This window comes from Danio aesculapii, chromosome 24 (genome assembly GCF_903798145.1).
Source record: "Danio aesculapii chromosome 24, fDanAes4.1, whole genome shotgun sequence".
Lineage (NCBI taxonomy): Eukaryota > Metazoa > Chordata > Actinopteri > Cypriniformes > Danionidae > Danio > Danio aesculapii.
The window spans coordinates 39,657,857-39,670,356 of record NC_079458.1 but is presented as its reverse complement, the minus strand read 5'-3'; the positions used below and the strand labels follow the sequence as shown (position 1 = coordinate 39,670,356).

General features: G+C 37.2%; 2 protein-coding genes across 2 annotated transcripts in view; one reads left to right on the top strand and one right to left on the bottom strand.

Moving 5' to 3' along the window:
- Positions 1-4,123, top strand: part of LOC130218711 (LYR motif-containing protein 4A) — a 92,172-nt gene extending 88,049 nt beyond the window's left edge. Inside the window, exon 3 of the mRNA XM_056450962.1 lies at positions 3,783-4,123. Within this exon, the coding sequence (XP_056306937.1) occupies positions 3,783-3,851 (69 nt within the window). The 3' untranslated portion in view covers positions 3,852-4,123. The remainder of the gene's footprint in view (positions 1-3,782) is intronic.
- A 6,537-nt stretch (positions 4,124-10,660) lies between these two features.
- The window catches only part of ppp1r3g (protein phosphatase 1 regulatory subunit 3G), a 2,846-nt gene continuing 1,006 nt past the window's right edge, over positions 10,661-12,500 (bottom strand). The window contains exon 1 of the mRNA XM_056450582.1: positions 10,661-12,500. This exon is cut by the window's right edge and continues 1,006 nt beyond it. The gene's annotated coding sequence lies outside the window, so the exon portion shown is untranslated.

Sequence of the window (12,500 nt, the reverse complement as noted above, 5' to 3'; positions counted from 1 at the left end):
AATAAAATGCCGGTGTACTGCATACCTGCCAACAACCCTGTTTTTCTCCCGGGATCTCTCCCGACACCCTCCTGTTTTGTTATTTCTCCTCTGGTAATTTGTATGGCTCAGTCCAGTTATGAAAAATCACTGTTTGTCAAGTTGCCAGATCTTGTATTAAGCTCATCACCCCACACAATTGTTGAAATGTTCATATCTTGAAGTGTTTTTGGCAAATTTTCTGGCAACAAACATTACAACACAGTTGTGCTGTTGATTTCTGCGTACTGTAGGTGGTAGATGTGGGATTTGTACAGCGATGGTAGCAACGTAAGTAGTAGTAATTTTAGTTGTTCAAGGTTTTGTATGAGGCACAGTGTAGGATTTAAATCAAATTTCGCTTTTTGACACACACATAAAGCATGTGCATATACAGTTGAAGTCAGAATTATTAGCATCCCTGTTTATTTTAATGGAGAGAAGATTTTTTCAACACATTTCTAATCATATTACTTTTAATAACTCATCTCTAATAACTGATTTATTTTTTTCTTTGCCATGATGACAGTAAATAATATTTGACTAGATCTTTTTCAAGACACTTCTATACAGCTTAAAGTGACATTTAAAGGCTTAACTAGGTTAATTAGCTTAACTAGGCAGGTTAGGGTAATTAGGCAAGTTTTTGTATAACGATGGTTTGTTCTGTAGACTTTCCAAAACAATTATAGCTTAATGGAGCTAATAATATTGACCTTTAAATGGTTTTTTTTTTAAATTAAAAGCTGCTTTTATTCTAGCCGAAATAAAACAAATAAGACTTTCTCCAGAAGAAAAAATATTATCAGACATACTGTGAAAATGTCCTTGCTCTGTTTATTATTTAAAAAAGAAAAAAACTTTAAAGGGGGGCTAATAATTCTGACTTCAACTGTACACCTATATATATTACTTATATACACTTATATATTACATATACACCTATACTGTTGGATGTTCAAAACAATTAACACTACCTGACAAAAGTCCTGACAAAAGCAACAAATAATAACTTGACTAGTTGATCATTTAGGAAAGTGGCAAAATGTGGATTTTACCATCACAAATACTGCTGAAAACCTGCTGGAACCCGCATGGAGCCAAGATTCTTACTGATATCAGTCAAGTTTGGTGAAGGAAAATTCATGGTTTGGGATTACATTAAGTATGGGGGCGTGCGAGAGATCTGCGGAGTGGATGGCAACATCGACAGCCTGAGGTATCAAGACGTTTGTGCTGCCCATTACATTACAAACCACAGGAGAGGGCAAATTCTCCATCAGGAGAGCGCTCCTTCTCATACTTCAGCCTTCACATCAAAGCTCCTGAAAGCAAAGAAGGTCAAGGTGCTCCAGGATTGGCCAGCTCAGTCACCAGAAATGAACATTATTGAGCTTGTCTGGGGTAAGATGAAGGAGGAGGCATTGAAGATGAATCCAAAGAGTCTTGATGAACTCTGGGAGTCCTGCAAGAGCGCTTTCTTTGCCATTCCAGATGACTTTATTAATCAGTGATTTGAGTCATTGCAGAGATGTATGGATGCAGTCCTCCAAGCTCATAGTAAGATAATGCTAAGGAAGGCTCCAGGAATCTATAAGGTTTATTATGCAAATCAGTTCAGCAATGGGTTTAATAAACATACGGTTGCATAAGTAATTATTTATACTTAATTTTATTTGTTTAGTATTCATGTCACTATGCAATCGTGATTCTCCTCAATGCTGGTTGGTTTGGGTCATGTCTTGACATCTTTAAAATCCCAATGGGAAAAATGAATAGGAAGAATACTGCTGTGAGTGACACAGTGGCTCAGTGGTTAGCAATGTCGCCTCACAGCAAGAAGGTTGCTGGTTCGACCCCCGGCTGGGTCAGTTGGCATTTCTGTGTGGAGTTTGCATGTTCTCACTGTGCTGGTGTGGGTTTCCTCCGGGTGTTCCGGTTTCCCCCACAGTCCAAACACATGCGCTATAGGGGAACTGAATAAACTAAATTGGCCGTAGTCTATGTGTGTGAATGAGTGTGTATGGGTGTTTTCCAGTACTGTGTTGTAGCTGGAAGGGCATCCGCTGCATAAAACATATGCTGGAATAATTGGCGGTTCATTCTACTGTTAAATAAAGGGACTAAGCCAAAGGAAAATGAATGAATAAATGAATACTGCTGCATTTACCGTTTAAACACTATATTTACAGTGTTTTTACCCAGCCAGGATGTTTTGCTCATTTCTTCTTATCTGGCATTTGATCAGTTGCTTCTCCTGTAGTTTTGGACGTTCAGATCTTTCTCTGTCTGTTCTCGCTCTTCACCAAATCTCTGTTCACTATTGATTCTCCCGTTTCTGGCCTCCAAAAACATGCACAAATAAAGATTACAGAACATCCTTTGGACTTTAGCTCAGCTTTTTAACACGACTGTACGTTATGTTCAAATCTGCCACTGAGATGTGTTTGTAGGAACAGGACTGTAGGGGTTTTCAGGTTTCTCTTAAAATATGATGCATTAGGTTAGACTGTTTTCAGCCTTTCTTCTAAGGTTAACATGAAATCCCACACACACATGAACGCACTTTATTGTATTGACTGAATGAATGCAGAATGAGACTTGATTTTCCATCAGCTTTTGTCTGAGTCTGTAGAAGTTGCCAGAATTGACTCAGATGTGTGAATTGAGAAACTATAAGGGGGTTTGTTGGGATGTTTCCTAAAAATAAAGGTCCCATGCAGGAAAAGGCAAACACAATTTAATTGTTTGTTTGTTTGTTTATTTATTTACTTATGTTTTGATTTATTTATTTATTGATTGATTGATTGATTGATTGATTAATTTTCTAAGTATGACTTTCTACAACAAATTGTGAATTGGTTCATAATACCATATATATCAAATGGTTGTTCATATTTTAATTAAATAATAAATGTGTGTGTGTGTGTGTGTGTGTGCGTGTGTGCGTGCGTGCGTGCGTGCGTGCGTGCGTGCGTGCGTGCGTGCGTGCGTGCGTGCGTGTGTGTGTGTGTGTGCGCGCTCGCGTTTGTGTGAGAGAGACAGCATATTCATGTGTGTTGGATTAAAGTTAACGGTTTCATTTTTTTGTCCACCGTTGATGACAATAAATTAATAAAATTATTGTTTTTATTATTATTATTATTATCATTATTATTATTATTATTCATTTCAGTTTCTTTTCGGCCATGCCCCTTTCTTAATCTGGGGTCCAGCATGTGTTTTACGCAAAGGATGCCCTTCCAGCCACATTTTAAAAAAATTATTATTATTAATTATTAATTTATTTATTTATTTTGACAACTGTTAACTCTACTATTAATCTTCAAAAATCTGAAAAACATTTAAATATTTATTATTTTTTTTTTTTTACATTCTAGAATTGATTAATTTCTAAAATATCGAGATAAATGTGTTTAATTTTTATGAAATATTTTTCTTTCAAACTATTCATTATTGTTATTATTATTATTACTATTATTTACATTTCAGAATAATAATGAATAATTTCAATAATACTGACTTATAAATGTTTAATTTTATTAACTTTTTCTTTCAAACTATTCATTATTATTATTAATATTATTATTATTATTATTTAATTATTATTATTACCACATTGCCAAAGTAAATAATATGGAAATGAATAATCTAGTAAATATTTACATATTCACTTTATAAAGAAATTTTAATCTACAATATATCTCTGATCAAAAAAACCCTACTGTGAATATAAAATCTCTGCTGTTGTTGCTGGTCAACAGGTGTGTGTAGGTCAGATGTATGAGGCCCAGAAGACGGTGGTGGAGCAGGAGAAGCAGAAGAGCTCCTAAAGTGATGCTCAACTGTTCAGACTCTTCAAACAAACAGGCTGATGAGGATGATGAAGATGATTATGAGGAAGATAAAGATGATGGAGAACTGCGTTCAGACCTGCAGCAGAACAGATCGACCATTCAATCCTCCTGTTTACAGTGTGCCATGAACTCTTTGATTACTCTACTGTCCACACACAGCATACACAGTAGAAACTGTACATAGTGTTTTGTTTCTTGTCACGTGTTATTAGTGTTACAATAAAGTTATGTCAGTTACATGTCTAAAAGTACGTTTTCTGTGATCGTTTGTCCAGTAATTTGGTCACCTGGAACTATTTTAGCCGTGCGTTTGTCTGAAAATAACAGCTGTACATGTCATCAGAGGGGGAATGCCCCACCCACTAGTGACCCTTATTAGGATATGACTCCGCCCTCTTTTGAAAAGTGCACATTCTCATTTTAATTTAAAGCGACAGTCACCAAAATGGCACAATAAGGATTTATGTTTGAAAGGGTCAGTTTCAGAGAGTTATAAGACATTATATGTGTGCTATTTTGAGCTGAAACTTCACATACACACTCTGGAGACATCAGTGACTTATTTTCATAGACTGTAAAATATATGAAGAGCGCAAAAGAAGCTACAAGTAGGCGCGGCCAACTGTTGCCATTTTGTTCGCGCGTCATCGCACCCACGGCGGGATACCAAACAAGGGCAAAGAGGCGGAGAGTGAGCGGAGCTCCAGACACCTGCTGGCACTTTGCTTAGATCTGACAGACAGACTTTACTTTGGGAGAAACGCTTGATACTTTATTACCTGCGACTCGTTTGTGTTCTGACCACATGTGCTTGGCTGTACACTATATCAATAAAGTGTTTAGACTTTTAAAAACACTGTTGTAATACATTGAGCCACTAAACATTGTTCTTATGATGTTTTTCTACAGGAGGAAAACCCGAAATACTTCCAAACACTTCAGATATAGTCTGTGTTAGTAAATGCAAGACTATTGATGAACTCCAGCATAACACTGTATGACAACGCTTCAGATGACTGTTCTAGAGCCTACAGCTAATCAATCTGTCACATTCTGGAGTGCTTTACGGGTCTAAAGAAAAATATTAATGATAAATGATCTTAAATAAAACAAATACACTTATAGAGATGGTATACAAGTATATAACTTTACTCACATGGGAAATGGAGGCCACATGAATGGTTTGTGAGCACAATTAAATGCACACAGCATCCCATATCATCTGATAATTGTAAGAAATAAGTCCTAAAGGCAGCTGACTGTGTAAAGCCACATAAAACAACACAAAAATACGATGAATATGCCGAGATCAGTGGCTAATCTGCCGGATTCAGCTAAGGTGAAGTGACGGCGACCAGCGAGACCTAGCTGTCACTCAAGTGGCCACGCCCTTAATTATGCAAACTTAATATAACCTAAAGTAAAGGAAATGGATGAGTTATAAAAAAATTCACCCCCCTCACAGTTGTCATGGAGGGTAATAATAGCTATATGAACCAAAAACGTTCTTTGTACCAGGCTATAAACACTCCTTTTTCTGCTGTAAAGTTGGCCATTCTAACAGTGGGCTCATTTGAAATTTGCTCTATTATGGAGCCAGAACTAGCGGAATTTTGATGAATTGCAGTTTCATTCACTTCCGTATTGGCTTCCCGAGGGAGAGCGGGAGGTTGCCGCTTGCTTATTTTACATTTTTTAGAAACATGCATAATAGGTCCCCTTGAAAGTGATAGTTTAGCCCAATATAAAATTTCTCTCTTCATCTACTCATCCTCCAGTTGTTTGAGTCTCTCTCATCTGTTGAGCCAGCCTGATCTCACGAGAAAACGTAAGTATTTTACGTTTTGTCAGTTTAGTGGCTAATTCGGACGAATTCGTACGAGTTCAGTCGTATGAAATTGTACGATTTTAAAAAGGAGGCGTGGCACCTAACCCCGCCCCAAAACCCAACCGTCATTGGGGGATGAGCAAATCGTACTAAATTGTACGAAATAGATCATACGAATTCGTACGAATTAGCCACTAAATCAAAAAGTTACGAATTGCCGTGAGATTGTGTTGGTTGAGCACAAAAGAAGGCTCTTTAAAGATTGCTGGAAATGAGACTTTCACAGTATTTTCTGTTCTGACTTCTTTGGATGACTTCTTTCAGTAACTTCCAGAGTGTTTCAAAATGTCTTTTTCTTTTGTGTTCAACAGATTAGTGACTGAAGTGTGTCTGAAAGCCCTTGACGGCGAGTAAATGTTGAACTGGACGAACTGTGTCTTTAAATTGATTGGTGATATGATAATCCGCTACATTACACGTGATGCTGTGCAGAAATACTACCGATCTATTCCTTGATGGTTGGTTTCTCAAAGGGTAAAGGTGTCTGACAAGGCCGAGTGGTTAAAAATAGCTCATTCTGTTAGTTTTTTCAGTCATCGATGGCCTAGTAAACCTGCTGACTGGTGTAAAGATCACATTTCCCAACGCCTGTCAACAGATTGTGGAGAGCAAAGCAAACCGTTTGGTTAAAACTCATACGCTCACATGTGGCCCAGTAATAAGTCAAGGATGTCAACACAGGCGTAGGCATCTAAATTAAATTATGCACCCGCATTTACATTTATTCATGAGGCAGAGTCTGTTGACAGAGCCAACCTGAATGAATCATTGCAGTGTTAATGAGAAGTACAATAAGACTGCAGGGAGTATTTTACTCGGAGCTATTTTTTGCAGTTTATTCTATTGTTACACTACAGCAAAAGAATTAAATTATTTAATGTGATGATCAAAATAAAAAAAACAGCCTACAATTTACTAAACTTCAATCTCATTAGCTTTGTTTCCATCCAAAGATTAGATCTGGAACATGACTTAAAACATTTGTGAATAAAGCAGCATTTCCATTCACTGAGTCAAAGTGAACAAATGTTTGACTTGTCCTGATAAATTAGCACCAAATTTCAAAGCTTAAACCAGAAATTGGCATTTTCTGCTATGATTTCTTCTATAATGAATGAGTTGCGCCTCATTAGATGATACTTAATGAACATGCAGTGGCTTTTGGAGGTGAGAGATGCTCTTTGGAAGCACAGACCGTTCTGGAAGAATAATAATATAATGATGATGATAATAATACTGAACCACTGTGATGACAGACTTTGGCTGAGGGATTTTAGAATGCGCAAAACAGCATTTCAGATATGTTGAAATGTGCTTGAAATGCTGGTTTGACTATTATAGGGCACCTATGATGAAATTCGTCCATCGAATTGATTGACAGACGCCAATTAAACTGTCTCTGTAGTAACGCATATAATCATATCAACAAGACAGGACGTCTCAAAGAAACCAGGATTAAAAGATCTGTTCAGCGTTCTGTGATCATCAGTTATCATCAAATGTGATCAAGAATGAGTTTTACAAGTTTAAAATGTTTCTAAAACATGCATGTTTGTAATGAATTATAGCGATTTTACCATCTTTACTTCATCAGCACAGCCGCATGTCAGTACAATTATAAAAGAAGACGCTTCAATCCCGGTTTGTGGATGTTAAATCAGGTTTATAATGTACATTAACATAACGGAGATCCATACAGCAGTGGATATTAACATGTATCCTGTCACAATTGCCTGCAAAAACAATGCGCGTGCTGTGTGTGTGTGTGTGTGTGTGTGTGTGTGCGTGCGTGCGTGCGTGCGTGTGTGTGTGTGTGTGTGACTCATCGTTGCAGAAAGGCTTGAATTAACTCCTCATCAAATACATCCAATAATCATTGGGAAAGTTCTTACTGTAGTATTTCTCACAAGCGTTACGTGAGATCTGCTTCCTTCATGTCTGTCACTGTGCTGTTTATCTGACGCAGCTGAGACAGAGATTGAGATGCACTCTAACAAGGAGGTGGGAACGGTGGGCGGGAGAACTAGCATTAAAGGCACAGGCAATAAAAGCAGCTACAGTGTGTTCAGAGCAGAAAATACCACCTCCTGAAAGGAATAATAAATAATCTGACGGGTGTTTAAGATAAAACTTGACAGACACATTTTGCAAAGACTTATCCTAAATCTCGAGAAGGGGGTCAATTAGGTGCCCTTTAATGCATCCCATCATGCCCCAGTTCAGACAGAAATGCTTTTTTTTTTGTCATCACATGATCAATCCCATTACTATTTTTGATGCACAAGCTGGAATTTATTCAGTAAATGTGTTTCTATTCCGCAGTTTTTTATGCAGATTTTTTTATTATGAATAAAATCATTTTCATATGAATAAAATCATGAATCATCAATCATTTGTGTGCATAAGATTTTTTCAACATTTTGTATGCACATCTTGGTGTTTCCATTAAGCAGATTTGTACACGATAGTTCAAAATGCGCATAAAAAATATGTGGATGTACCAACACAATCTCACGGTAATTCGTAACTTTTTGATTTAGTGGCTAATTCGTACGAATTCGTACGATCTAATTCGTACAATTTAGTATGATTTGCTCATCCGCCAATGACGGTTGGGTTTAGGGGTGGGGTTAGGTGCCACGCCTCCTTTTTAAAATCGTACAATTTCGTACGACTGAACTCGAATTACGAATTAGCCACTAAACTGTCAAAACGTAAAACACTTACGTTTTCTCGTGAGATCAGGCTGGATGGACACAAGGCTAATGCTGTCTGTTACATCCTAAAAGAAGCAAAAGCACCGATTTAAAGCATGTTTTGTCAATTATATACAGTAGTCAACATTTGATGTGATTTAAAGTCCTAACACTATTAAAAAACTCCCATTCTTGCCTTAAAATAATTTTTGAAAAATGTTTTGATCGACTTCAAATGTTGTCTACTGTATAGACTGGAGCAAATCGTCAAAAACATGTGAGATATTTGAGAAAGAACAGTGATACAAATTAGAGAACGTTTTCAGATCCTCTCAGTTGTTGCTGTTAATATGCACCTGTAGACATCTATGACCTAATGGACTGGTTAGAGAGTAGGATTTGAGATTCAGTGGTTGCAGGTTTGAGTCCTGGCTCCAGCCCCAGTGAACAGAGGGAGTGAATAACCAGCAGTCTCCTCCACCCTCAATACCATGCCTGAGGTGATTCGCTTGAGTTGAGCAAGGAATCAAATCTGCAACTGCTCCCCCAGGTGAGTGTTCACAGGTGTGTGTGTGTGTGTGAGTTGCATTGGATGAAAGAGTCTACTAAATGTAAATGTATCTGGCAAGCCCTGTTTAACTGGAAACCAAACTTTCCAGTTTTTGTTGAGGCTTTGCAGGGGTCGACAACCCTGTTTCCTTCCTGCAGATTTCTGTTCCAGCCTTCATCAAACCAGCCTGATCTCATAGATAGTTACATTAGATCTCGCCTACCCTGTTGTTGTGTATTGGAAGGAATGCGTTAACAGAGCCGCCATTTTAGTACAGGGTAGCGCTCCTTTGAAATTAATGCGGGACCAAATTGCAGTGGAGAACTGGCTATCCAGAGCCAGAGGTATACACATACACATCACTCGTAGAAGAAGTGCAAGGAAGGAGGAGCTGGAGCTCAAGCTCCCCCCCCTTTGCTGGAGCTCAGCTCTGCAGTGAGCACCACTTGCATGTCTTTGGACTGTGGGGGAAACAGGAGCACCCGGAGGAATGCAGGGAGAACATGCAAACTCCACAGAGAAACGCCAACTGACCCAGCCGAGGCTCGAACCAGTGACCTTCTTGCTGTGAGGCGACAGCACTACCTACTGTGCCACTGCGCCACCTTCAAGTATACAGTAATTGAATATTCAAATGTAAAATAATACTGCATGGGCTTCTTTTTTGATAAACAATTCAATAAAATTAATCGTTTTATTAGTCAAAGGTACAAACGGTGCATTTTCTGATGCCTGAATGCTTTTAAACCCCTCACAAAGTCACAGGCCTGAACAAACACTTTCAAAATAATAAATTATACTCCAGTTCCAACACTGCATAAACTTGTGATGTGACTATAGCGAATGATAACAATGCGATATCAATGCTAAAGTGATATATTGTGCAGCACTAGTAGAAACTCTTCAAAATGTTTGTGTACAGCAGAATAAATCTATATTTATTTATTATTAATTGTGGCTTAAATGATGGTTTAAAGTGGTTCAGTTCAAGTCAACATTTAAATTAATTATGTTTAGAGTTCACTTAAAGTTGTGCACATTCTCCCATCAAATATTTATTCTCCATTTTGTGTACACCACCACATTTATACGAAGGCAAAGAAATGCATCTGTAAAAGGTCACCTGCCTGAACACTCAGACCTTGATTAGCTTGTTCAGGTGTGTTTGATTAGAGTCTAAAACTATCCAGGACTGCTGCTCTGTTGTTTGGGGGTGTTTTCCACAGAAGAGTTTCCATATTTTTACAGCATCATGGAGGAATGAATTTAAATGTTTATCAGAAGTTCCTTCATCAACATGTGGTTCATCCCTGCGTTCATCAACATCAACAGTCAGCCAGCAATCCATGCAGGACAGTCGACTCTGAACACAGCAGAACAGGTAAAGCAGCTCCCTTAAGCTGGAGACACTGATATCAGAGATGTGCTGTCAACACTGTACTTCATGATTAGTTTTATGGTTAAGTGTTTTGGTTAACTGTAAAAACCCTGGACTTAAGCTAAATACTGTGCCAGTTTTACTTTAAATGGCAAAACTATTACTCCCTAATATTTAACATTGCAATATACAACCAGTGCTTATGTAATTAATACCTGCTCTATATTTGCTCAAGCTGTTTATTTACAAAGCAAATCAGTGTCAAAGACTTCATTTCCACTGTGTTTCATTATTTTATTCTGAGAATTATTCGAGGTTGTATTATATTGACTGTGCAGATTTGCTTTCATACATGTGAAACAAATAGAAAACAACATGTATACAAAGCTTGTACCACAAGGGTTGATAGTTTATGCTGGTAATGACACTTTTTCAGGAAATAAAAGGAAATGATTGCATAGAATTATGAAAAACTACCTAATTTACTGAATAAATCCCTACTAGTAAATGTCCATACATAAAATATTTGCATATATTCAAACAAACATTTGCATATTGCAAAAATCAGATCGCCACCTTCCCCTCATACAGATGCACAGACCAAACAAACCTCGAGAAAACAGCAGCATATCTGGACTTCAGTTAAAATCATTGATATCTTATCTTACGTGTGCATAATATAGACATTCTATACTGTAAACACAACCAGTCTCTGCTCTTTCACTGAACAAACTGTAAACATTGATTCAGTTTTGATATTCTCTATCACTCGCTGTGATTATTTTATATTGAATTCATATATTTCTGACTCTTAGTTTCTTGACATTTTAAGTTCCACCAACTCTGTTAAGCAGCGTAAAGTCAATCTTTTTAAACTGAGCAGCAAATATCAGCCTCGTCTGTTGAAGAAAAACATTGATCACTGATATCCCATGATATAGTTCTGCCTTGTATATACAAAAGAACTTCAGTGTCAGTAACTTTGAACACACACACACACACATTTCCTGGAATTAATCGATCATTTTTGCAAGTCGACAAACATAGTAACGTGTATGATTTCCTCTATTATTAGTAGTGGTTCATCTTAAAACAAAAAAGATTTTCAATTTCAATCTCAATCCAAATGACTTTTGTTTTCTGTGGCACACAGAAAGAGATGTTTCATAAAATGTCCACACTGTCCTTTGACATTTAATAGACCTAGTGTTGCTTAAATGGGGATTATCAAGCTTTATAACAGACAGGAAAGCATCATAAAATAGTCCGCACACATGTCCACTATATTCTAAGTCATGCAATAAATGTTGGTCAGACTTTTTTTCTGAAATTCAAATCATTTACAGTGGATAAGCTTCCCCTCCACTAAAGCCCTCAAATCTGATTTGCATATATAAAATAATCACATTTGACTAGTTCTAACAGTTTTCTGACATTATAATAACAGAATACAGCACACAACACATAGACCTCCATTATGGTGTTTCTATGTATTTTTTGAAGCTGAACCTGACAGCACTTTCATTGCACATTCTGCAACATGTGTGTTGAAGAAAAAGTCAACATGCTGGCCAAATCCTGACAAATAAATGTGATTATCAGGTAAAACCATTCACTTAAAATAGATTTTAATACTCAGACATGACAGTCCAGTTTATATACAGTATATATCCTAAAGCCTTCAGTGCTGACATACATTTAAGAATACATTTGCGTATATTTTGCAATAACAGTTCTGCATGAAAGTCCAGCTTTAGTCAGTTGTGACGTTCAAACATTTGCCTGATTTGCATATTCCAAACCACCGAATATAATTAGTTTTTGTTTGTCTTTTGTCTCAAGTCTTAACGAGTCCCTTGTTTAAAACTCAAGTCAAATGTGAACAGCAAACAATGTCTTAAATTTCAATCTGTTCCACACACAATTGATTGTTGTGACATTATAATATCAAAATATAGCGAATGAGACTTTAAAACCATCACTATGGTGCTTTAGTGGTGCTTTTTAGAGCTCAATCGCACTTAGGATAGAGCAGCTCGGCAACATAGTTTCTTTCCTTATCCAAGAAAGAAAATCAGCCTAATGGGTAGGCTACAACATGATGGTAAGCAAT